This window comes from Podarcis melisellensis (assembly GCF_964234715.1).
Source record: "Podarcis melisellensis genome assembly, chromosome: 16".
Taxonomy (NCBI): domain Eukaryota; kingdom Metazoa; phylum Chordata; class Lepidosauria; order Squamata; family Lacertidae; genus Podarcis; species Podarcis melisellensis.
The window spans coordinates 1835982-1863488 of record NC_138533.1 but is presented as its reverse complement, the minus strand read 5'-3'; the positions used below and the strand labels follow the sequence as shown (position 1 = coordinate 1863488).

Below are 27507 nucleotides of genomic sequence, written 5' to 3'. Positions count from 1 at the left end.
TGAGTAGGACTAGCATTGGCCAACTCTATGATCCTATGATTCTATGGGCTCAACTCTAAGAATCCAATCCTTGTGGTTCTGAATAAAGTGCTGGTTTAAAGAGTAACACTTCCATTTAGCTCAGTATTTTCTGCCCTGATCAACGGTGGCTCCTCAAGGTTTCAGGTGGAGGTCTATCTCAGCCTTACATGGAGACGCCAGGGATTCAACATGGCGTCTGCTGCATGGGAAGCGGGGGCTCTATCACTGAGCGACAGCTCTTTTTTATAAAACATTTAGAAGAATAGGAAGCTGCCATCGAGCTCAATTTGTCCATCGAGCTCAATATTGTCAACACTACAGTATCTGGCAATGGCTCTCCAGGGCTTCAGATACTTTGAGGTCCCAGCAGGAACTGAACATGCAACCTTCTGCAGGCAAAGCATGGACTCTCGTGCTGAGATATGGGCCTTCCCAATGAGAGAGGGTGTTTGGATTGCATGGCCTTGGTGCAACTACAAAGGGATGAGGGAGTGTCAACTGGGATAATTTGGCCCAATAAAGCTTCAGAATCACAGGAACCAACAGGGTGGGGAAGACTTGCTTATGGGGAGGAGGACCATAATTCGTCCTAATGACGGCAGACCTCACGTTAAAACTATGGCAATAAAAATGTGATGCAGAAACCGCATTTTTTGTTGCTGGCCTGGGTTCAATAATTAGTGGTTCATATGAGGGAAGGCTCTCTCCGATGCCCTCAGGGCTGTTTCAGAAACCATATAAATGCAAGAAGAACTTTGAGCTTCCATCAACTTTCTCAGTTCCTGATTGCTCCTGATTGTATTCTGTTCCTTCACAGTTCAGGTACGTTGCGTTTGACTTGTAGTTCTGTTTCTGCTGAGATGTAACACGGGGCTACATTTTGTCATGAGGGGAGCAGACATTACTGTTAATTGTTTCTCCGTTTAAAGGTCCAGGCAATTCTGCCTTCACCAGTTGCTCTGATAAAAATTATGCTGTGTTCCAAGGTGGAAGTTATAGAGGTTTGAGAATGGGGTGTTCAGAAGGGCTTTTTCCATTCACTGAAGCTAGGAGATGCTGGAACTATCTTCTAGGTTGAGGCAATGTAGGTGTTAATGTGTTGAGTGATAACTTCTGGATCACATACTGACTTCAACCTATAGCAGGGGTGGCCAACTCTCAAGAGACTGCGATTTACTTTCAGAATTAAAAACTGGCAGTGATCTACCCCCTTTTTTAGGGGTTAAAAAAGCTTTTTTTTGGGGGGGGAGAAGTTCTGTTTTTGAGGGGGTTAAAGGCAAGGGACAAAGGGGTAAAGTCACTCACAAAAAGATGGCTGTGGATCTAAACAGCAGCACAGAGAAAACTCTGTCTTCCCTTCCAGGGATCATACAACAATGGAGGGCGGGGCAGGAGTCAGTTTTAGCGATGCTAAGAAAAGGGGTGCCTGAGATCTACCAAAACCTCACAGGGATCTACCAGTAGATCGTGATTGACCTGTTGGACATCCCTGACCTAGAGGATAGGGCCGCCATCTCTTAGCTTCAGTGAACAAAGTCCTTTTGAGCTCTAGAGCTCTAATCAGAGGAACCCATGACGGCTTTTCTTATGTTCTTACAACCATGAAAGGACTTTACATCTTCAGGAATCAACTCCACCACACACAGTGGTGATGTGATTGCTTAGATTTCAAACTAGACCCACTGCATATCTGATCAGTGAATTCTTTCATACCAACCATTGTCCAAATAAGGGCTTGGAAGGGCTTCTCATTGGCCCAACCTATTTGCCACTTGCCACCTATGCCTCCTGCTGGCATCCTAGATGCTTTTGGGTAGTGGGCATCAGTACTGTTTTAAGTCTTCCAAAATGTGACACCTAGGCTCATAGAATTATGAAATGCATTGCTTTAATGGAGCTCAACTTAGGGAAGAAAGTGATGGACACCGACTTGGATGGCTTTAGAAGAGGACTGGACAAATTCATGGAGGAGAAGGCTATCAATGGCTAATAGCCACAAGGGCTATGCTCTGCTTCCACAGTTGGGGGCAGTGATGTGCCTCTGAATACCAGTTGCTGGAAATCGCAGGAGTAAAGAGAGAGAGAGAGAGAGAGAGAGAGAGAGAGAGAGAGAGAGAGAGAGAGAGTGCTCTTGTGCTTGAATTCTGCTTGTGGTATTCCTACACGCATGTGGCTCATAGCTGCCAACTTTTCCCTTTTCTTGTGAGGAATCCTATTCAGAATAAGGGAATTTCCCTTAAAAAAGGGAAACGTTGACAGCTAGGATCTGGCTGGTCACTGTGAGAACAGGATGCCATACTGTCCAAGTGTCCCCATTTTCCAGGGACAGTCCCAGAATTACAGAAGCCATCCTGGTTTCTGATTTGATCCTGGACTGTCCCAGTTTTACCTTTTTTTCCCTTCCGTGTCTCGGAGAACAATTAAAAGTGGTGGAGGAATCAGATCCCCCATACCTGCACCAGATGAAGCCCTTCCCGTAATTTTGAAGGAACATGTAACCAGCCCCCTTTAAATTCTTTAATTGCAATACTTCAGCAACCAGCAATTTTGTTTAAGGAAATGCATGGCATGTTTATTCCTTCATTTCAAATTGAGACTCGCACTGCAAGCCTTTACATGTCTACTCAGAAATAAGTCCCGCTCTAGGCAATGGAGCTTACTCCCACGTAACTGGGTAAAAACTGTGCAGCCTTACACTGGAATCCTAAGCGTTCTTACTCAGAACAATGTTTCACTGAGTTCCACAAGATTTACTCTCTGGTATGTTCCTGATCATTTTCACAGTTGTTGTTGTTTTATTATTATTATTATTATTATTATTATTATTATTATTATTATTATTATACCTTTTCCCTTGACAGGGACTCAAGGCATCTTAGAGCTAAAACTTTATCTCATTCCATTTATCTGTTGAAGGTGTTGTACATGATCCCTTCCCTCACCCATTTTTTTTCTTTACAACAATCTTGTGAGGTAGGTTGGGCTGAGAGGTGGCAATTGGCTCAAGGTGGGATGTGTATATGATGTCTATGTGCTCAGGAGATCAAACACAGGAGAAGCTTCCTGATGTCCCTATTTTCATCTGTGGACTGTTGAAGAGCTGGACTAGATGGTCCCCCATTGGCCTGATCCAACAGGCTCCGCTTTTGTTCTTTTTTCCATTTTTTATTGGTTTTCCAAATTTATAGCAAACAAATAAAACAAGAACATCAAAAATAAACAAACAAAAACATTTATCTTAACTATAATAATTCCACTTTTGTTGACATTGTTAAGTGACTTCCTCAATTCCCCCTGGCTGAGTTTCCATATAAATAATTGTAGCAGTTTTTCAGAACTAATTTCACATAAAATTTACATAGTCCTATTAAGATCTTTCTTTCTTTGCATCTTGACTTTTATCCATAATGCCCTACAACATCACATATTTAGATCCTAGGCCTATATGGTACTCACAAATCTATTTAAGTTATCTTAGCATATTTAACTAAATATTCTTTAAATTTCATCCATTCTTCTTGGTGCGCCTCCTCCTTCTGGTCACGGACTCTTCCGGTCAGGTCGGCTAGCTCCGAAAAATCCATCATCTCCATCTGCCATTCCTCCACTGTTGGTACTTCTTGTGATTTCCAGTTTTGGGCCAGCAATATTTGGCCTCTTCTGTTCTTGTGATTACACGGAGCTCAGGCTGGGAAATGGAGTGGGGTCCTGGTTTGCCCTGACCGTTTTATCTGTGCCCATGTACTTTCAGGTCCACCTTCCGCTTGCATCAACATGGCCCTCTGCAACTACAGCTGCAACTCTCTGTGTGGTATCAACACCTCCTGCGTCTCCCAAATCCCACCGACAGAAATGGTCATCCAGCCCCCGGCTTTCCACATCACAATCCCAGGACCAATCCTATCTGCCAGCCCCGAACCAGCCGCTGTAGCAGGAAACACGCCGTGCGCCACCGGCAGCTGCTACGAGCCCTGCTACGGTGGATGGGGCGGCTATGGGTACGGCTCCAGGAAGTGGGGTTCCAGCTCTGTGTGCTCATACCCGTACTCGCGTAGCTGCTACAAAGGCTGCTATTAAGTGAGAAGCTGGGTGTGTGAGCAAGGAAGTTCCTGTTGCAAAATACGAAGCAGCTGCAACTCTCCAGGCCAGCAGGAATGGGAGATCCTTGAAACAGCCAAACCAGCAACAACTCTGATTTCTGTTTAACATCTCCCTCTTCTTTGGTGGAGGGATTTGCCAACCCCAACCCCCCAACCCCATAACATGCTTTTCTGGGTTTTTCTATGGGTCCAATTTCTGCTTCCCATTTCTGAGACCTCTGATGGCCAAATTCATTTCTCACCTCTTTCCTGTTTCCTTTTGGATCATTTGGGTGCTGCAAGCTCGCCACCTTGGGGCCATGAAGTGGCACTGAAAGCTCTCTGAACCCTCCAAAGTTGCGTGATGGCCCTTGATTTGGTTTCCTTTGAAATGAGCCCATGTTCTCAGTGGCTATGGAACGTTAACAAACATCCCAACTGCTCAGGGGTGGATGTTTGTTAACATCCGCAGGAAACATGGGGTCACGGTTTTTGTTTGTTTTTTTGTTTTTGTTTTGCTTCTCTGGACAAAAGGGCAAATTCTCTCTCTTGAACCACCTCTGGTTTGATCCCTCCTTAACCTATGAAGCTCATCTGGAAGGTCATCACCTCGGCAGAACCTTGGGACTTTAGCTTCTTCAGAAGGCACAGACCATATACCAAAGTTGGATTCTGGCATTCCAGAGACAAGAAGAATGGGCAGGTCAAGTTGAGTGAGGTCTCTTGCTCAGCTTCCTCACATCCCATCATAAGCCAAAGGCAGAACCAAGGAAAACATGGTGGAGCATTTGAATCCCTGCCACAGCAGTTGGGCAGCTTGAGATAATTAAATAGCCACCGTTTCATTACAAATCTGCTACTGACATCTGAGCTTCGGGGTGCGTCTGTGACATTTTCCCCTCCTGGCTTTGTACCCTGTAACTGTTCGAGTCCCATTTTACAATAAAACTCAACTCTTAAAGCATCAGAACCACTTGTTGCTTGTTTTTATTTCACTACCATGTGTCCTCATGTCCACAGGCTAAAAATAAAAATGCATGCTTATACTCATGGCCCATGTTTCCCTGAAGAACAGTGATCGGGGAATCTGTGGACCTTCATGTTTTGCAGGGTTAAAACCCTTACCATTGGCCATACTGGCTGTGATGTTGGAGTCCTACAGTAATTTTAATAATAATAATTTTATTATTTATACCCCACCCATTTGGCTGGGTTTCCCCAGTCACTCTGGGTGGCTTCTGGCACATATAAAAACATAATAAAAGGCCAAACATTAAAAATTTCCTGATACAGTATCTGAGGGGATTGCTAAAGCAACCTAAAGTGCTTCCCCCTCACTTCAGACCATCAAATCCAGAATCAAAAGACACATTCACACCATAAATGCTTTGATACAGACCCTCCAACTGCCTCTGATTTCCAGGGACAGTCCTGGATTTACAGAAGCCTCCCCAGTTTCTAAATTGATCCCAGAATGTTCCACTTTTCCTAGAACGTCCTTATTTTCATTGGAGAGATGTTGGAGGGCATGGAGTTATGTGATCCCAAAGCCAAGAAGATTAGTAACTACACAACCTTTAGAAGACATCTGAAGGCAGACCTGGATAGGGAAGCTTTTTAAATGTTTAATATTTTTAATGTATTTATGTATGTTCGAGGCTGACCACAGTGGCCAGACAAATGTGTGGGATACAAATAATAAACTAGTTCTTCCTCCTCTTCCTCCTCCTCCTCCTCCTCCTCCTCTTCCTCTTCTTCAGTAGGACACTCCTATTTTCATCAGAGAAATGTTGAAGGGTATGCAACAGTAATGGCTTCACCCAAAGAATTATGGGAGCTGTCATTTATTAATGAGAGTGGTAAAGGTAAAGGGGCCCCTGACCATTAGGTCTAGTCGTGACCAACTCTGGGGTTGCGGTGCTCATCTCGCTTTATTGGCCGAGGGAGCCGGCGTACAGCTTCCGGGTCATGTGGCCAGCAGGACTAAGCCAATTCTGGAGAACCAGAGTAGCACACGGAAACGCTGTTTACCTTCCCGCCAGAGCGATACCTATTTATCTACTTGCACTTTGGTGTGCTTTTGAACTGCTAGGTTGGCAGGAGCAGGGACCGAGCAACGGGAGCTCACCCCATCGCGGGGATTCGAACCACCAACCTTCTGATCGGCAAGTCCTAGGCTCTGTGGTTTAACCCACAGTGCTTAGGAGACCCCTATTACCCTCCTGGAGCTACAATTCCCAGAGTGGTTTAACATAAAACCCTCTTCACAGGCAATCAACCCATCTCTTGGCTGGAGAACTGCATTGTAAACTTTGTAGAAGTGTGAATTACAAAGGACGATTGAGTTTTGGATCGTGAATTGTTTTGGAAAGTGCAAATGAAACATGTTTGCCTGCAAATGCAAACTATACTGAACTTCTATCCCATCCCTACTGATTCCTCAACCCTGCTCTAAAAGTTTCAGAACAAAGCTTAGAAATCTTTTTGTAATCTTGGCGTCTCTGTGTTGGCGAGAAGGGGGGGGAAAGCGCTTTGGCAATGATTTTTATCTAAGGAGAACCAGAGTGCTTTTCAATAGGGTGCAATTTCAAGCTTAATTGGTGCATTATGGCAAAATAATGATGCAGATACAAGAAAAACTTGCGGTTTCTTGAGAGCGAAGCATTATTCATGAAGGTGTTTCAACTGGGAGCAGTTTACTGCAATTATAATTTGCTGCAGAACTGGCCTGGCTGGGAAAGTGCTGTAAAAGAGCTGAATAACCTTCCCGCACTTTAAAAGAAGTTTAAAGTGCTTCAACTTTAATAGGTTCAACTAAAACCCAATTAAGTATTTAAAAAACAAAGAAACAAGCAAGCCAAAAAAAGCCACAACTTTTTTTATTTTGCAAAGGGTTGTATCCAAATTATTTAGTTAGTTAGAGCATTAGTATCTGGCTCTCCAGAGTTGCTAGGAGAGTGTGGAAAATACAAATCAGGGGTTCTTTAGCTGTGATTCCTGCATTTCAGGGGGTTGGACTAGATGACCATTTGAGTCCCTTCCAACTCTACATTTTTTTGGATTCTCCCCCATCCCTAGAGGGACTGCAGATTCTTGCAGTAGGATTGGTTCATTCGTGGTTCATTCGGCAGGGCCGTTAAGGATGGATACGTGTGATGCACCCAGCTGTAACTGTTAAGTACTGAAGTTCTCACCCTGGGCCAGCAGGGGGATACTGTAGATAGTTATGCAAATAAGGGATCGAAAGTGACGTTCTGTGATTGGATAGTTTTAGAAAATTGTTACAGTTACGTTGTACTGGAGCTCTATATAAGCAGGCTGACTGAGCCCTTCAGCTCAGTTCTGTTCTGGCCTGTGAATAAACAAGAACTGTCTGAAGAATCGCTGTGTCGTCTGATATGTTCACCCACAACTTAACAGTAACACTCCCTTGGAGAGGAAAACTTTAGATCAAAAAGGCCAGTTCAATAAAGAACGCCAGCCCAACCTAGGTAAGTCAAAGACAGGACACTCCAGTAGCTCCTTGGTTGATCTTGAAATTCACCATCCATTACCCTGGCTGGAGCCCAATCAGCCATTGCCAAGTGATGCTCCTCCCAAAGGAAACGCGACACACAGACAAACAGAGACAGATTTAATTGACAAAGACCCCCCCCCCATTGCCTTAGCAAATGTCACCAGGGTCCATAGATTAATAACTGACACCCCGGAGGTAGAGGACGAAATACATCAGGATCCGTCAGGGGCTTCAAGTGATAGCCAACCTTCTGATATGCTCCTAGATTGACTTTATGACACGGCTGGGAACCTGGTGCAAAATTCCTCTCTGCAGTTGTTATTGTGGAATGTGGCAGGGTGGTTTTCTAAGCTGTGTCTCCCTGATTTCACAAAAACCACTTCAAAACTCCCCTGTCACCGCATCTGCCTCCTTTGCTGCCTACTCAGCTCTCTTGATCTTGTTATCTCTTAACTTTCTCCGCCATAAAGGAACCTCTCCAAAGGCATCAACATTTTGAGCAATTGCCTCATTTAACTCTCCATCATTCTTTTTGTCTCAAGCTGTGGGTCCCCAGATGTTGTTGGGCTACAATTCCCATCATCCCTGAGCTCTGGCCTTGCTAGCTAGGAGTGATGGGAGTTGTAGTTCAACAACATCTGGGGACCCACAGCTTGAGAAAAGGTGGACTAGATGAACCTTGGGGAACCTTCCAACTCTACAACTCTATCATTCTATTAATGAACTGCTGTGGTCTGGGACAGTCACTTCACTCATTGCTTGGTGACTTTTTTGTCATCTGGGAGTTGTAGTCCAACAACATCTGGGGATCTACAGCTTGAGAAAGGCTACTGTAGGGACTTGTAAGTTGATTCCTGCTTGCACCCGTAGTAGCATCAGTCCTCATAAACAAGGGGTTCCCTACCTGATGTTGACCTGATCAATCTGTTGTCGTTTAGTCGTTTAGTTGCACTCCTGTCTTCCACTGCCTCCCGCAGTTTGGTCAAACTTATTATTATTATTATTATTATTATTATTATTATTATTATTATTACCAAACAAGAACAGCAAGAAGCCGGTTTATGATGCAAAGGAAGCTTTATTAGAAAATGAAGAGTATCAAGAAAACATACAACCAAGCTATGCAACAAGAGAATAATCTCTCAGAAGTGAGACGTGTAGATGTAGGATGGACCTTTGGTCCTTATGTAGTTGGAGAGCAATGTGGAAAAGGGAATATACACTTAAGGAAAGTAAATAGATGGGAGGAAAGAATACATAACAGGGCTTTCATCTTTCACATACATGGAGAACCATTCATAAGTCTGGAGCTCAACATTAGTTGAAGCCCAGACCCATAAACTTGGCTACAGAGTCCGTACTGGTGGGTTGGCGATTTCTGGATAGTCCTGGTCTTCTCACAATGGCTTAGCAGGGGTAACCCTTGGATGACTGGCCACCTCTGTAGCCACCACCGAGGTAACCTCCAGAAGAGGAACCCATCCCACAGCCATAGCCATAACCAGAAGACCCATAGCCATAACCAGAAGACCCATAGCCATAACCAGAAGACCCGTAGCCATAACCGGAAGCACATGGACTGTGACCTCCCACGGATATTGGCTCGCTTGAGGTGAGGATGGCTCCTGGGATGGTCAATACAACTGGAGCTGGCTGGATCACCACTTCTGATGGTGGAATTTGGCTCATGCAGGAAACATTGGCCCCGGGGACTATGCCAAGGCTGCTGGATGATACGCCGCCACCGAAGCCACCACCTCCGATGATGCCACCTCCCATGCCACCACCTCCGATGATGCCACCTCCGATGCCATATCCACCGCCGTATCCACCGCCGTATCCACAATGTCCAAGGCCAATTGATGGGACAGCACAGGATTGACTTTTAGAATGCATGGCTGTGTTTTGGAAGTTGGCTGTAGAACAACAGGAAGGATAAATATTAATGGATTAGAAAATTTGGTCTGGAATAAATTGTGGATTTGTGGGGTGGGTGGGGGGCATAAGGAACATGTTTTCTCCTAACACTAGCACTTGTGGACATCTAATGAGTCTGAATGTTGGAAGATTCAGATCAGATAAAAGAAAGTCCTTCACACAGCGCAGAGTTGTACTATGGAACCTGCTCCCGCAGGAGGCTGGGATGGCTACCATCTTGGATGACTTTAAAAGTGGATTGTCCAGATTCATGAAGGATGAGGCTATCAACATCTACTAGTCACAGTGGCTTTCCTCTGCCCTCCATGGTCAGAGGGCAGTAATACTTCTGAATACCAGTTACTGGAAACCACAGAAGGGTAGAGTTGTTCTTGTGTCTGCGTCCTACTTGCGGGTTTCCTACAAGTTGGCCACTGTGAGAAGAGGATGTTTGGTGGGCCTTTGGCCTGATCCAGCTAGGCTTATCTGAAGCTGAAGAAGAAAGGGTCAGGAGAAAGGCTCCTCATCTCCAAGTGGCAGTTGTTCTAGGAGACAGAGCTGAGGAGCCTCCCAGCAAGAGCATCACAGCAAGGGAAGACCATCTTGGCCCTGTCCGTTAGCCAAAGAAGGAGCTGTTGTAGTGCTTCCCTTCTTTTTACCAAAGTGAAGGTCCTTTACCTAAGAAACAGTGGGTTTGCTTTCCCCCTCTGCCTTCCTCATCCCTTCCTTCTTGTGCCATGTCTTTGAGATTTTAAGCTTGAAAGCAAGGGTGTTCTATTTTTGAAGAAGTGTGCATGCACACAAAAGCTCATGCCAATAACTAACTTACTTGGTCTCTAAGGTGCTACTATGGGATGCGGGTGGCGCTGTGGGTTAAACCACAGAGCTTAGGACTTGCTGATCAGAAGGTCGGCTGTTTGAGTCCCCACGATGGAGTGAGCTCCCATTGCTCGGTCCCAGCTCCTGCCAACCTAGCAGTTCGAAAGCACGTCAAAGTGCAAGTAGATAAATAGGTACCTTCTGGCAGGAAGGTAAACGGTGTTTCTGTGCGCTGCTCTGGTTCACCAGAAGCAGTTTAGTCATGCTGGCCACATGACCTGGAAGCTGTACACCAGCTTCCTCGGCGCCACAACCCCAGAGTCAGCCACGACTGGATCTAATGGTCAGGGGTCCCTTTACCTTTAAGGTGCTACTGGAAGGAATTATTTTGTTTTGTTTTGTTTTGACTATGGCAGACCAACACGGCTACTTGCCTGTAACTAGAACTATTGGCCAACCAGATACCACAATGGGAAGCCCACAAACAGGACAAGTAACAGCAACCCTCCCCACTTGTGATTCCCAGAATCCTCTGCTCTTCACAAACATACTGCCTCCTAAAATGGAGGTAGAACAAAGCCCTCGTGGCTTGTAGTCTCATCCTCCATGAATTTCTCTAGTCCCTTGTTAAAGGCATCCATCCTGGTGACCATTGCAACCTCTTGTGTTAAAATTTAGCCTGGAAACCTCATTTCCCTGGACATTGATGGGGTTATTAGAGGTAAGTAGATATATAATAAAGAGTTCCTCGTCAAGACAAATGGAAGAGCCACTTTGGTGCATTAAGATATTGACTCTCAACCAGGCTATGAGTGCAACCGAAGCTCCTTCGGCCACCACACCTTTTGAAAGGTTGAGTCAAGAGCTGTACTGTATCATCAACAGCCAGAGCCTAAGGAGACTGCTATACACACACCCAATAATCCCTAAATATATTGCACCATGGCTGCTTGTTACAAGTTGGAAGCAGCAGAGGAAGGGCCATAGCTCAGTGGGTAGAACATCTGCTCTGCATGTAGAAGACCCGGGTTCAAGCCCCAGCATCTCCAGTAAGGGTTGGTGTAGATCCCCTGCCAGTAACGCTGGAGAGCCACTGTCAGTCAGTGTAGACAATACTTAGCCAGGTAGACCAACGGTCCAACTTGGTATAAGGCCGATTCCTACGTTGGGAGTCAATTTCTCAAACATAAGTATAATAAACAAAGAAATGAATAGATTATCAGTCTTACCTGGTTAGAAGAAGTTTCGTTTGGATGTAGAGAGGAAAGGAGCGATCTGAAAAGTCCGGGGCTCCCCTGTCCCTTTTATACAGTTTCATGTTTGGGCCCTGAACTGGAAAGAGAGACACCCATCTTTGCCTGAGGGCTTAATTAATCTGGGATGATATGAGCAGTTGAGAGCCAGAAATCCCAAATTGCTTTGTTGTGTTCTGGATTCCAGGCCTCCATCAGCCATCTGAAAACCGCACATTCCACCTTTGAATTTATCTGTCTCATCTTTTGTGAAATTGCCTTGGATTTAATTGAGGTTCCACCAATGATTACCCACAGCCCTGTCATTTAGATCTAGCGCTTCCTTCTCTCTCTTCTCTTTTAACCAGACAGTCAGCATTAATCTCCCCAAGAAAATTGCAGAGGTTAATTGCCTTCTACTGAGTCAGGTCAATGGTCCATCAGCCCAATAATTGTCTGCTCTGCCTAACAGGAAGCACCTTAGTCTTGGGCTGAGGGGTCTTCCTTGGCCCTGAAACCTGAGATGCATTCACGAGACCCAACGTTTGAAACCATGTGAGCCATGATGCCCTCTCTTGTCAAACAATGTGCAACTCAGAACGTCTCTTGCAACCAAATAAGGAACAGGAAATAAGGGAATTGGTACACTGCAGCAACAGAAAGTGGAAGAGGTAGGATCTCATTGAGGCCTCAACATTAGAAGAGTCCTGTTGGATGAAGCCAAAGGCCCATCTAGTTCTCATAACATAGACCATAGAGCACCACAGCCCATCAACCTATTCTCACATTGGCCAATCAGATTCCTCCAGGAAACCCACATGCAGGGCAAGGACACCAGAGCCCTCCCCCACAAGAGCATATGAGGAGCCCCACTTGATGAAGTTCATCTAGTCTAGCATCCTGTGCTCACAATGGCCAACCTGATGGCCTTAGGAAGACCACAAACAGAACATGGGCACTAAAGTAATCTCCCCACCTATTTTCGGCAACTGGTATTCAGAGGCATACTGCAACAGTGGAGGTAGAGCTTAGCCACTATGACTACTCGTAAGCTTTTTGCCCTCCATGAATTTGTCCAGTCCTCTTTGGAAGCCATCGAGGTTGGTGGTCATCAATACATTGTGGCGCTATCAAGTTCCATGGATTCAACTGTGCTGTGTGAAGAAGTGTGTTATTTTATCTGTTCTGAATCTTCCAACATTTAGCTTCATTGGATAGCCCCATACATGGAAGAGGAAAGAAGAACTTCTCTCTATTCACTTTCTCTGCACCACCCATAAGTTATGTCCCACTTACTTGCTTTATATATATATATATATATATATTTGCTTTCGTAGATTTTCACGGGTACAGGAATGCAGGTTTTGGTGTCCTCGGGTATATATATATATAAAGAGCTTCAAAGGTTGTAACCTCTTTCATAAGGGAGAATCTTGGGTAGGGAATGTCCGCATTCCTTGCCCTCAGTTTTCAGTGCCATGCATACCCATTACTGCTCTCACCCCTCCTCCCACCCCGTTGACTCTAAGGAAGCAGTGTAGGAGGCAAGGCTCTGAAACCAGTCTTGGATCTGAAACCAACCCTTGTCATAACAAAAATGTTAAGCACATGAAAAACCAATTAATGGCAGTTAAAGGCATGGCTCAGAAGTCAGTGGGAAGAAAAATGAGGGTTGCAACCCTTGGGCTGGATACAATGAATAAGTCCCACTGGTGGTAGCCCACACAAGGACTTCAGCTAGCGCAATGGGGTTCCCCCATTTCTCTCCCCCTGCAGCCCCAAAATTGGCTCTGAGGTGGAGGTAAGGGAGGTTATTCTGTCTGGCAATCTGGAATGTGCACACTGATGATTGCTGTAGTATTATTTTTTATGTCAGTTCTGCAAGGAGAGCTGAACTCTCCACTCTTATTAGGAAGCAACCAGTTGTATGATACTACTTTCCTTCATGTCTGATGGAAATAGTCTGGCTAATTCAGATAATTTCTGGATAATTTCAGAACCAGGGACCTCTCCATTTCCCATGTTTGCTGGGCTGAAGGCAAACCAATAAAAGTTAGCACTGCCATGGATTGGTGTTCCACATGTTTGTGTTCCAGCAAGGCTGTTGTGGAACTTTTCCAAAGCCTAATAGCTCCCCATAGGAACATATCTCCATAGTAGGGTAAGAGAGCTGGAAAAGAAAATGACATCTGGCAACCCAAGTGCCCATTGGGTTTCAGATAGTTCATGGGTAGACAAGTCTAAAAAGTCCAAGACCCAAATTCTCACAGCCCTCCAGCAGCTATGGTGTCTCATTTACCAAAAGTAATGTATTTACTGTTAACTCTGGAGGTGTATATTCAATACTGACCAAAAGAAAGCCTCCTACTGTATATTGTGCTCTATGCGGCTTAGTTTGGTCATAATTGAGTATACACTTGGGTTGCCAAGTGTGAAATATATTGACATTATTTTCAGCTCTCCTATCAAGCCCACAGAGGCTAACTCAAGAATCTGTGACTGGAATTAGATTTCTCTCTCTTTTGATTTCAGCAGTCTCTCTTATCAGGAGTTCTGTTACACACAATGTAAAAAACAGGGCCTTCCTTGTGTTGGCAGCTACCCTTTGGATGTCCTCCCCCTTGAATATTAGACAAGTGTCTTCCACGTTGTTATTTTTGTCACCTGTTGAAGACCTTCCTCTTCCAACAAGACCTTTGAGCAGAGGTGCTTCCCGGTCTGCATCCATATTAATATCATTTTTAAGAAGAACTTACTGGCCTAGGCCAGTGACCCATCTGGTCCGCCATCTTGTTCTTAGAGTGGCCACCATATGCCTCTATGGGAAACCTGCAAGCAGGATTTGAGCATAAGAACACACTCAGACTCAGTCCAATATACCTGAAGGAGCGTCTCCACCCCCATTGTTCAGCCCAGACACTGAGGTCTACCTCTGAGGGTCTTCTGCCTGTTCCCTCACTGTGAGAAGTGAAGTTACAGGGAACCAGGCAGAGGACCTTCTCGGTAGTGGTAGTGGCAGCCTCCCTGTGGAACACACTCCTATCAGATGGAAATAAACAACTATCTGACTTTTAGAAGACATCTGGAGGCAGCCCTGTTCAGGGAGGGTTTTATTGTTTCATGCTTTATTGTGTTGTTGATATTCTGTTGGGAGCCGCCCAGAGTGGCTGGGGAAACCAAACCAGATGGGCAGGGTATAAATAATAAATTATTATTATTACTCCCCTTCTGTGGTTTCCAGCAACTCATATTCAGAAGCATTAATGCCTTTGACCATGGAGGCAAACTATAGCCATCATGGCTAGCAAGCAAACCATTGCCTTGCCCATCATGAATGGTTCCAACGCTCTTTTGAAGCCCTCTAGGTCGGTGACCATCGCTTCCTCCAGCAGATGTGAGTTGCATAGTATAACTAAATGACGTTTGAAGTACTCTCTTTTGCCTGTCCCAATCAACATTCAGCTTCATTGGATGTTGACAAGTTCTAGTGTTATGAGAAATTGAGACATTGTTTTCTAGATCCACTTTTTCCATACCACGAATAAGATGTATTTTTTATGGTTTTATCACAGACTGCTTGAAACTCTGGGCTCCTTTGGAAGGAAGGGCAGGATATAAATTCAACAGATGAATGAATGAATGAATGAATGAATGAATGGATAGCTAAAATCATATCACTGGTGATCTGCACTTTACAACCTTTCTGGGTTCCTGCACTTATTGAAAACCCCGAGGCATTTTCAGCTGGGCTTTTCTGCAAGCCAGGACAGGGAACCTCAGGAGAAGGGTGTGTGCAAACGTGGCCCTCCAGGCTTCACCCTGTTTCCTAAGGTGCAAGTAACTAGACAACACATGGCATATTGGTTCGGCCACAACTTTATTGGTTACAGATGTGAAGACTTAGTCATAGGCATTGTGGTAAGCAACTGTGTGTGTCACTCCTGCCCGACCACTGGGAGTGTTACTAAGGGTGAAGCCAGTGGGGGGAAATGACCCCCTATGACCTACGTCAAATCAGAGCATCCCCCAATTGGTCCCCTTTGGAGAAGAAGTATGGTCTTTGCTTCCATCGGGGCATCAGACAGGAGCCACTCCTCCCAGGATACCCTGTTAACAGGTCCCAGGTTCAGACCCTGACATCTTCATGGCTAGGGAAGACGCCTCCCTGAAACCCTGGAGAGGACACTTCCCCACCAGTCTCAGTCTGCCTGCCATTTGTTGTTGTTTTTTAGTCGTTTAATCATGTCCGAGTCTTCGTGACCCCCTGGACCAGAGCACGCCAGGCACTCCTGTCTTCCACTGCCTCCCACAGTTTGTTCAATCTCATGTTGGTAACTTCAAGAACACTGTCCCACCATCTCGTCCTTTGTCGTCCCCTTCTCCTTCTGCCCTCCATCTTTCCCAACATCAGAGTCTTTTCCAGGGAGTCTTCTCTTCTCATGAGGTGGCCAAAGTCTTGGAGCCTCAGCTTCAGGATCTATCCTTCCAGTGAGCACTCAGGGCTGATTTCCTTCAGAATGGATACATTTGATCTTCTTGCAGTCCATGGGACTCTCAAGAGTCTCCTCCAGCACCATAATTCAAAAGCATCCATTCTTCGACGATCAGCCTTCTTTATGGTCCAGCTCTCACTTCCATAGATCACTACTGGGAAAACCATAGCTTTAACTATATGGACCTTTGTCAGCATGGTGATGTCTCAGCTTTTTAAGATGCTGTCTTTTTACTTAGAACCAATTGATTACTTAGCCCTGCCTGCCAGTCTTCCTCTTCCTTAGTCTCAAGCAGGGAGGAGAATGGAGACAAAGCTAAAAGCTATTGTTGACTGTCTGGTGTCACCTATTACTAGTATTCCTGCTTTCCACCTCTCCACCCTCAAAGGGCACCAGCCATCCCTGACCTCAACCTAAGCAGGACTGTACCTATCATGAACGAGATAATTGCCTGAGGCAAATAATACTGGAGGGCAGCAGTGGCAGTCCCCCACTCCCAACCTTTCCTCTAGAGCTCCCTAAGACCCCTTGTGTTGGAAGCCAGAGCTATGTATGCTACAGATCTGTTCTGCACCTGCTAAACTATGGTGCTGCCTTCCAGGGCTGGAAACTAGCGTGCTACTCACCTGTTGCTAGAAACATTGTTTCCACATTGCATGGGATAAAATAAGTCTCAGCTTCCAGTCCAGCCACCTTCCATGCATGGAATTAGGGGTAGTGGTAATGTTTGCACTATCCTGTTCTTAGATTCAGAAGCAGCACAAGACATTTTGCTGCCTGAGGCTAAGAACTCAAAAAGCTCTTATGCCAATAACAACGCAAATAGCTGGTGGCAGTTGAAATAGTTCACCGATGGTCTGGCTTAGTGTGAGGAAACTTCTCATGTTTATTTGTATATATTAATTGGAAGAGGGGAGCACACTGCTCAGGAGTAGAGCACACACAGTTTCCATTCAGAATATTTGAGGTTTGGTCTCTGGCACCATTTACAGATTGTATTCAGGGAAGGTGTCATTCTTAACTAAAATGGCTTATTGTAATTCGCAAATCAAACAGATTAAGTTGAAAAGTTGGGATCTGGGGACAAAAGTTGGAATCTGTGGAGGGACCTCAGTTTCAGGGAATCTTGGATGAAATGGATTATCTAGACCCATTTCAAGCCACCTTAGACTTAGCTTTGGTCACCCTGGTAGACCTGATGCCAGCAACTACCTGTTGGGAAGGTGCTTCAGAAATACCCTCACCTACAGTGGTCTCAGTCTTTCCTTAGGGGTCAGTTTCAAAAAAATAAAATCATTGAGGCACCCCATAGAACCTTTGGGGATTCCACTTTCTGGCACTGTCCATTTATTTCTAATCTCTCTGCTTCCCATTATTTTTACCATAAGACAGCAGGTCCTCTCATTCCATGACTGCTACATTTACTGAGGGGTGGGGTTCTTGTCAAAAGCACACAGTCTAAGTACACAGTATCTTCAGAATCACCCTCTATCCATATGTTTCTTGACATTCTCAAAGAATTCAGAAACATTTATGAGATAGGACTCACGTTGGCAGAAGCCATGCTGATTCTTCTTCAGCAAGACTTGTCCTTCTGTTTGCTTGATTCACTCTGTCTCTGTCTCTGTTTCTCCCGCTCCCTCTTTTTCATATTTCATACTGTTAGAAACTATTTTACCAAGAGCAGATTTTAAGCACCCCCAATCCCTTTTTAAAACTTGGCTTCTTTCCAGGAGGGACAAAGAAGGTTAGTGATTTTCTTTATAAAATATATAAATATTTTAAAAAGATGTGGTGATGTGATCATGGCAAGTATTGAATGTTAGATCCACAAAGCAAGTCTTCAAGATTGTTGTTTTTATTTGTATAAATATCTCCAAGACATTACAGTGTATATACAACAAATCAACAATTACGACTAAGCCTGGAGTAATGTACCACTGCCATAGCAGACTGATGGGAGGACTGATGGGAGTTGTAATGTTCCTGCACCCTTGCTAGATCACGTGAAAATATACAGTGGTACCTCGGGTTACATATGCTTCAGGTTAAATACGCTTCAGGATACAGACTCTGCTAACCCAGAAATAGTACCTCAGGTTAAGAACTTTGCTTCAGGATGAGAACAGAAATCTTGATCCGGCGGCAGCAGGAGGCCCCATTAGCTAAAGTGGTGCTTCAGGTTAAGAATAGTTTCAGGTTAAGAACAGACCTCCAGAATGAATTAAGTACTTAATTCAGGTACCACTGGACAGGGTATCTGTGTACCCAGTGCTATTTTTCTAGAAAAAGAGGTGCAGGAACTCACCCTTGTCCTCTTATAATGACACCCACCTGAGAGGTGCTGGAACTGATTTCTGGTGAGTTCCAGCCTGAAAAAAGCCCTGTGTCTACCTACCAATTCTTCGGAGTCCTTTCATGTTCGTCAGCTTCCTCAAAAATGAATGTCTTAATGTTGCAATGCCTCGTTTCTGGGTTCACTGCACAACGTTTCACAATATTTCCCCCCCCCCCTCCTGCCAACAAACTCCCTTTATGACTTCATCTTGCTGAGCCTTGGATGATTCTGAGATATTAATGGGAACAACAGCCAGAGGTGGGGCGGAGGCTGCAATTTTTCAACCTCCTGTTACCGAGAGGATTTCAGACGGCTTTGCGAACCCTTTAATTAGTCGGATGGCAGTTCTTTTCTTCTTTCCATGCCTGCAATATTATGATTACTTCTAATGGAATGATTTTAAATTCAACACCCCACTAATGAATAGCAATAAAATTTTCTTTGACGAGGGGGGGGGGAATGCCTGCTTAAGACATTCCAGATCTATCTCACGATCGCAGCAAATAATTCACTGTGGTGGCATCCAAAGAGATTTGAATTAAATTGAAAGAGAGTTAGGAAACGCTTCTAGAAACTTTTGTAGAAGCGGCCTGTGTTGTAAACAGGTGGTAGTCCAGTGGTTTTTGTGGGCTGATAATGACTTTTCCCCACATGGCGTTGGGTGGAACGAAGAGTTCCATGAATTAAGGCCTCCTGTTTTCGAAAACAGCTCCGTGTCGGTTTCCTCACCTCCATAATTTCTGACACAACTGACCTGCATACAGTGATGTGGAGCAGAGGCTGATCAGGTATGACCGGCCCATTGGGATTTATGATACGTTTCATGGGTGACCAAAAGATTTGAGCAAGAAGTGGTTCTCTCCCTAAGATCAGATTTTATTTTTTATTTTTTTAAAATGTCGTTTCTAATATTATTGGTCAGTCGTTGAAACCCTGTCCTACTCTGGCCCTTTTAGACCGAACTGCCATGCTGTTTACCACAGCCCACTTAGATATCACCTTCCATTGGAAAGAGCCCCAAAGGTCCATCTCTGAAAGGATGACAAGGGAACATTTGGGATCTGGCTCTTTCCAGGCATTTAAACCAGGCAAAGGCAAACTTGGCCCTCCAGATGTTTTTGGGACTACAACTCCCATCTTCCCTAGATAATAGGAGCAATGGTCAAGGATTATGGGAAGTGTAGCCCCAAAACATCTGGAGGGCCGAGTTTGCCTATGCCTGATTTAAACCAACACAGAAGGGTTGTTAGCAGACAACTTAAACATGATCATTTTGTCAAGGTATAGCTCCCTAATATCAACTATGTAAACACACAAGATGTCAGTGTGAGACCTCCAGCCAGTCATACCTACCTATGGGGAGGCTATGACATGGATAGTTGAAACCTTGGCAATGCTTTTACAATGAGCCAGTTATTTGACAGTGCCCTTGCTCAGTTTCCCTTCTCATATTCTAAAAAAATATATAAATTGTTCAGTGGTTGCCACCTTGGTGCCCTTCCAGCACTGTTAGAGTCCTACTCTCCCTGATCCTTGACCAAAGGCCCAATAGTGCATCTTTGCTCTATCTTGCTCAGCAATGTCCACACTGATGCGCAGTGGCTCTCTGAGGTTTCAGGCAGGGAGTTTACCTTTGCCCTAGCTGGAGATGTTGATGGTTGAACTTGGGACATCCTGCATGCCAAAGAGCTGTTCTGTCACTGAATCATAGAATCATAGAGTTGGAAGAGACCACAAGGGCCATCGAGTCCAACCCCCTGCCAAGCAGGAAACACCATCAGAGCACTCCTGACATATGGTTGTCAAGCCTCTGCTTAAAGATCTCCAAAGAAGGAGACTCCACCACACTCCTTGGCAGCAAATTCCACTGTCAAACAGCTCTTACTGTCAGGAAGTTCTTCCTAATGTTTAGGTGGAATCTTCTTTCTTGTAGTTTGGATCCATTGCTCCGTGTCCGCTTCTCTGGAGCAGCAGAAAACAACCTTTCTCCCTTCTCTATGTGACATCCTTTTATATATTTGAACATGGCTATCATATCACCCCTTAACCTCCTCTTCTCCAGGCTAAACATGCCCAGCTCCCTTAGCCGTTCCTCATAAGGCATCGTTTCCAGGCCTTTGACCATTTTGGTTGCCCTCCTCTGGACACGTTCCAGTTTGTCAGTGTCCTTCTTGAACTGTGGTGCCCAGAACTGGACACAGTACTCCAGGTGAGGTCTGACCAGAGCAGAATACAGTGACACTATTACTTCCCTTGATCTAGATGCTATACTGAGTGATGGTTGTTCCCCTGCTCAAGGAAGATTGCGGTCCTCATGACCTTCCAGGTGTTGTTAGACTCTGCCAGGCTCAGCAGATCAGCATGGCCAATCATCAAGGATGGTGGATTTCCAAAACCTCTGGAGGGTCAAAGGCTTCCCACTCTAGACCAACCTTCCCTAGCTTGATGCCTTCCACAGTCTACAACTCGCACTCTCTCTGACCACTGATGATATTGGCTGTGGCTGTTCTCCTGCTTAACTAGGGTTGCTTTCAACAGAAACATAAGAATCTGCCTTATGACAAGTCAGATCTACCTTCGTATTCACTGACTGGCAGAGGGTCTCCAATGTTTTGAGAAGGGGTCATTCCAGCACCTACCCAGAGGTGCTGGGGATTGAAATCAAGGATGACTGAGTACAAAGCTGTTTCTTTACCACTTAGCTATCTCATTTCATTTTCATTTATTGAATTTATATATCTGCCTATTCTTAAGCAAAAGAAGGTGTCTCATATCACACCAGAACACTGGTCTGTCTTCTTCCATATTGGCCATGTTAGGGATGGAGAAACTGTGGTCCTTCAAACGTTACTGGACCACACCTTTCCATCACCATTGACCATGCCAGTGAAGGCTGATGGGCATTGCGAGTTCAACAACATCTAAAGTCCAGATTAGGGAAGACCATCCTAAGATATAGGTGACCAATCTGCAGTATGGGAGTCAGAAGTGCTTTGATAATACTTTTGCCTGGGTCTGTAACCCAAGTGGTATGAACAGCACTGTATCTTGACAATTGTTACTGGACTCGAACTCCCACATACATGGCAAAAATGGTGGTGTAAGCCAAACTCTGTTTCGAAGTCTTGCTTCCCCTCTGATAGGGTTAGGCCAGCTCAGTCAGCAATATCCCCATTCCTAAATGGTGTTTGTATCTAGCATACTTTATAGCAGCTCAGCTTAAACCAGTGTAAATTAAATTGGCTTTCCATACTTAAGATTGCACCTTAACTTTGTTGGCAGTTTTGTTGCTAGTAACAGCTGCTCTGCCCAAGGAGCTGCTTTAGGGATGGGCAAATCAGTCAATTTTGCTTTCTCCTTGTTTTTCATCTTTCCTAGCCTTAAGTTCAATTCTCCACATTTCTGCATTGGTTTGCAATTATTATTTTTTCCTTTTGAAAGTTATCATGAAAGTTCATCAGCCATATTTTTTCTGCACATTCCTCATAATGTACACATTGATTGGACACACTTTCCCCTAATATGTATATATTATTTGCAAAGCGAATTTCTCAGCCATAGTGCATTATTGTATGCTCAATCCGCTGATACATGCTTCCTATTTTCACACTTCCCGCAGATATATGCATTTTGGTACACATTACTTGGCTGTGGACTTGCATTGCAAAACCTAAAGAAATGCAAGTTTCTAATGGAATCAAATCTTCATTGTTAACAGTCAATGACTGTTTCAAAGGACATCTGTGTCTTGGTTCATACACTGTTTTTGGAAAGTGTGGATTAGGTTGGTTTACCATTAACTGAGAGATGAATCTAATTTCTTCCCCGTCTCTCCTCTGCCAGTGATGGGTCTGGAAGGTGAGGAAACTCCTATTGCCCATCACTTTCCTGCTGAATATGAAGTTAGCCCAATAAAGAAATGGTTGCCTAAGACATAATCTGGTGTTGACATTCCCGCTTGGACATGTGTTTTAGATCCAGTTCAGATAGATGCCACCAAGTTGATTCAACTTGCCTCTCTCTCAACAAGGGTGGGGATACACTGCTGCCCTATTTACTAGGGTTTTTGTTTTGTTTTTTAGTCATGGGAATTTTACCAAGGGCAAATGACAAATAAAATGTAGGGTGGAGTTTAAGAAGAGCGAGTGAGAGAGATTATGATATACCAGGAAGGCGAACGACTCATACTTCATAATAAGCAAAAAATAAATATGTCCAATTAATTGGGGCAAAGATAGAGATAATAGATCAAATGCTTGTTGAGAAATAATTAAATCTCAAAGTGGAAGGCGGTACGCCTCGCATCCTGTGGCCTGCGCCTTGGAAAAAAGGTATAAAAGGCCTGGCTTCTCCACAGTCTCTTCAGCAGCAACTCTCAAGCGCATCTCTTCATTTCTGCACTCTAGAGAACCGGGTAAGAGGAACATTCTTGAGAGTCTCCCCGTCTGTCTCTCTCTATCTCTCTCAAGTTCTGCCTTGGAGGAAGCAAGCCTCTGAGTGCTGGGAAAGGCAAGTGGGGAGAACTGCTCTTGCACACAGGTGCTGCTAGATGGGCCACTTTTGGCCTGATCCACCAGGGCTGTCCTTATGTTCTTTTTGGATTTAGGTAAATCCATGGCGAATGTAGCTATCAGCAGCTACCAGCTATGACGGCAATGTTCTACCTCTACTGTTGGTGGCAATATGCCTCTGAAAAGCCATTTCTGGGGACTGTGAGTGGGGAGAGGGCGGTTGCCTTCTGGGTGGTCAATGTGAGAACAGGAAGCTGGACTAGATGAGCCTTTGGCCTGATCCATCAGCAGAGTTCTTCTTAGGTTCTTAAGCTGCCACTGAATGTTGCTTGAAGTGAAGTTCTGAGAGGGATTTGAAGGTTCCTGACGGGGTGAGAACCTGCAAAGAATTATGAGAGAGGGAAAGAAAGCTTTGCTCAGTTCAGAATATAGATAGATAGATGCTAGATACATAGATGATAGATATAGATAGAAAGGAGAGAGAGAGAGAGAGAGAGAGAGAGAGAGAGAGAGAGAGAGAGAGAGAGAGAGAGAGAGTCCATATGCCAGGGATGAGGAACCTGTAGCCCTCCAGATATTGTTAGACTAGAACTCCAAACAGCCCCCAGCCAACATATGGACAATTGACAGGAAGGATGAGAGTTAGAGACCAACATATGGAGGGCCACAAGTTCTCCATGCCTGCAGTCCAGTAATAAGTTAAGGGATAGCTTTTAGTTGAGCGATAGAGCCTGTTGAAGGTCCCAGAAGAAATCCACTCACCCCACCCCAGTTCAAAGAGTTCTCAGATGACAGATGCCGAGCCCTTGGAACATAGTCAGTCAATCAACTGGAAGAAACCATGCTAAGATAGACCCAGTAGGCTGTATGCAATATTAATACTACTCAGGGGAGACTCAATGGGCATAACTCATTCCTTATCTCCATAACAAGAATCCCAAATTGTTTCAATTTTTTAAAAAAATAATAATAATCAGGTGGTTGTGATTTGTTGCTTTTTTTATTGGGAGGTTTGTAGATTTCTTGTGGGTTGGAGATGAACAACAACAAAACTTTATTCAAAAATTAAATCTGGTCTAGTGAGAAGATTGAACTTGATCTCTCTCTCTCTCTCTCTCTCTCTCTCTCTCTCTCTCTCACGCACACACACGAGAGAGAGAGAGAGAGAGAGAGAGAGAGAGAGAGAGTTAATTTGCTCCTGTGTTACCATCTCTTGACAAAGAAGCTCAAAGCCACGCCTGGTGTGAGTGAATAGATGTTCCATACCAGCCTGTTGTTTTACATCAGTTAAGAATTTTGCCCTTGAGGTCTCAGAATTAAGATTGTGTGTGCTTACTCATTAACTATTCTGGCTCACCTCCTAAGCTTTCGAAACCAAAGATCGTTGCTTTGATGATTAAAATATTTTTTTTTTAATGCTCTTGTTTATTTTTCCGAGATAACATCGCTGTGTAGAGATAAATGGTCATAGTTAATGTAGGATGTAATTTCCATACTAGAAGAGTGGATAACATAATAATTGCCTTGTTGGGTCAGGCTAAAGATTTGCCAGCCATAAATAAATAAATAGCCTACAACTTCCAGCGAAATTGGGGAGGACTAGAATTTATATTGGAAAAGTGAGAAACTTAAAAGTGGTGGATTCACCCTTCCCTGCTCCACGCTACGTGGCCTTTCTGCACCTCCTTCCGAATTAATGAATTGCTTTTCTCCTTGCTGTTATTCCCCAGGCTCACCTATATTCTTCAGACATGTCTTTCTTCTCTCAGTCATCGTGTTCCATCCCATGTAGCAGGCCTTCCCATGGTATTGGACAATGTGGCATTGGCGGTGGCATTGGCGGTGGCATCGGCGGTGGCATTGGTAGCATCGGCGGTGGCATTGGTGGTGGCATCAGCGGTGGCATCGTCAGCTATGGCGGCGGCGGCGCTATGTCATCCGGCAGCCTTGGCATCGTCCCCGGTGTCCCCCAGTCCTGTATGAGCCAGATCCCACCGTCCGAAGTGACGGTCCAGCCAGCTCCAATTGTGTTGACCATCCCAGGACCCATCCTGTCCTCCAGCTGCCAGCCGTTGGCCATCTCCGGCTATTCCCCGTGTGCTAGCGGCTATGGATATGGTGGTGGCTATGGCGGCGGATATGGGTATGGTGGTTCTGGAGGCTACGGCTACGGTTCCTCCCGCTACGGACTGGGGGGCTCTGTAGGTGGGCACCTGGGCAAATCCTGCTATGGGTCAAAGCGCAGGCAAAGCATCTGCGGGTATCCCTGCTAAACTCAAATAGATAATCCATCAGGATCTGGGGCAACCTGGAAATCTGACAACCGTGACCGAAACCGGCAACTGAATTTAAGGACCTGAGCTTTCACAAGTGCTGAGCTGCTGCAGTTTCAAGCAGAAGCCGTGAGTTGCTCCCTGCCTCTGAAATCTGTACCATGACATTCACACATTGCACTTTTACTGAGATACGTTGCATTGTCTCTGGTATTTATTTTTCACCCCCTCTGCTTGCTTTTTGTGCTAGATGCAGGAAACCTTCCCTAAAGGAAGGCAGGACAGAATGTACTTCACCACATGCTAGTTGTGTCATGTAAAACTATATTCGATGCTGTTGCAATACAAACATCTCCTCCCACCCGTATCGCTCTTTCTCCTGCTCCATTAAAGCTTTTGTTGCAGCACAGTCTTTGTTGTCCTGGAATGCTTTCTCTTTCCTGGGGGGGGGGGAGGGGGGTTAAGGTAAAGGTAAAGGGACCCCTGACTATTAGGTCCAGTTGTGACCGACTCATCTCGCTTTATTGGCCAAGGGAGCCGGCGTACAGCTTCCGGGTCATGTGGCTGGCATGACTAAGCCGCTTCTGGCAAACCAGAGCAGCGCACAGAAACGCCGTTAACCTTCCTGCCAGAGCACTACCTATTTATCTACTTGCACTGGTGTGCTTTTGAACTGCTAGGTTGGCAGGAGCAGGGACCGAGCAACGGGAGCTCACCCCGTCACGGGGATTCAAACTGCCGACCTTCTGATCAGCAAGTCCTAAGCTCTGTGGTTGAACCCACAGCGCCACCCGGGGTTTAGGTACTGTCATTTTAAAGTTCCATATAGCCTCCAGGGGTTGTCCCCACATAGAATGAATTGCAGTAGTCAAGCGCTTGAGAAAACGAGCTGCTGGTGTAAGGAAAAAAGTTAGACTCTGAGCCTATTGAAGACTCTCTTGGCTCTACAAGCATTGTGGTGATGCTCAAGATCAACCCCCTAGGATTGGCAGGTAGCACAAAACCCCTCCATTGACTGAATCTGCTTTAAAAGTCACTGCAACCAAGGGCTGGAGATGGGCGGAGTTTCTGCCTTCTAGATCAGACAAGTAAAAGAAACAGAGACTCCTAATATTTGCTTACACCAGCCCTGGCCAATCCACTACCGCATGCCTCTGCCATTAGCCAATGAAAAGGCCCATGTTCCACATTCCTATTCTCACAGTTGCCTGAAGAGGACTCTGGATTCCATTTCTCCCCTTCTCGTCTTCCCACGTCCTAATCCCTGAGCATGTTACACATTATCTTTCCAGATCATTTAATCCTTCAGCAGACTTTTAAGAAAGACAGTTCTTTTTTTCCTTAATTCACTCAAGTTAAACAAAGTACTCCTCCAGCCCACACAAGCTATTCTCCACAGCCCACACATCCTTAAACTTGCTTGGCTGCTTCCCTGGAACAACAGAGGAATCTCACCTGAAGCAGAAGGTGCACGTTCAACTTGAGGAACACTTACGATACTTGAGTACAGGTTTTACATCTTAGTAGTTACACTTTGCATTCAGCGAGGGCTGTGAACCTCTGTACCCAACTAGGTGAGCTGTACACCTGTCTGCTATTATCTTATTTATTATTTTATTGAATAAAATGCGTACAACGTTTGATTGCAAAAACAACACCACCACCACCTCAGACTGGCTTATAGAAAGATAAACAATGCTGGTTGCATTCAACTAGTGTACCACCGGTGCACCTCTGTACACAGCTAGTTGAGTTTCACCCTTCTATGTTACTCACATGTAACCTTCAACAAGTGTACAATTTGTGTACCTCTGTATGCGAACATGAGTTTGACCAAGCTGTGGGAGGCAGTGGAAGACAGGAGTGCCTGGTGTGCTCTAGTCCAGGGGGTCACGAAGAGTTGGACATGACTAAACAACTAAGCAAGTATGCACCAAGATGAGCTGTACATTCATAAGTTATTCACATGCAATATACAATGGGTGCACAGTCTCCGCGTACACAATTCATTGACCTGTTCAACAATTTACACTCTTTCATACTATTGTACACATGTAGAGACAGCTTGTGTCTGTGTTCAGTGTAACATGTGAACAGGCCTTTCATCTTAACTGTCTCAGATTCCAATTTCTAGAAGTCAGAACTAGAATTTAATAATTCCAGGTCTGATCCATGCTAGTCCAGTTCTGCTTAATTGGACTGGGTACCTTTTTCTTTCCCATTACCTAAAATCCTTTATTTTATTTTATTTTGAACCAGAGATCCCAGGAGTTGGACCAGGGATCTCGACCAGGGATCTCCTACATG

General features: G+C 44.9%; 2 protein-coding genes and 1 long non-coding RNA gene across 3 annotated transcripts in view; 1 reads left to right on the top strand and 2 right to left on the bottom strand.

The window, feature by feature from the left end:
- Positions 1-27507, bottom strand: part of LOC309358653 (T-lymphocyte surface antigen Ly-9-like) — a 261266-nt gene that overhangs the window by 154376 nt on the left and 79383 nt on the right. The window lies entirely within an intron of this gene.
- Positions 8676-11754, bottom strand: LOC309359174. Its single transcript, XR_014163761.1, has 2 exons — positions 11583-11754; positions 8676-9533 (listed from the first exon to the last, which is right to left on the bottom strand). It is a non-coding gene; the product is annotated as an uncharacterized lncRNA (long non-coding RNA).
- On the top strand, positions 22676-25609 carry LOC309358655 (uncharacterized protein). The gene is made up of 2 exons (XM_081892026.1): positions 22676-22830; positions 24658-25609. Exon 2 carries the CDS (start codon positions 24679-24681, stop codon positions 25198-25200), a length of 522 nt encoding a protein of 173 aa, XP_081748152.1. The 5' UTR covers positions 22676-22830; positions 24658-24678; the 3' UTR covers positions 25201-25609.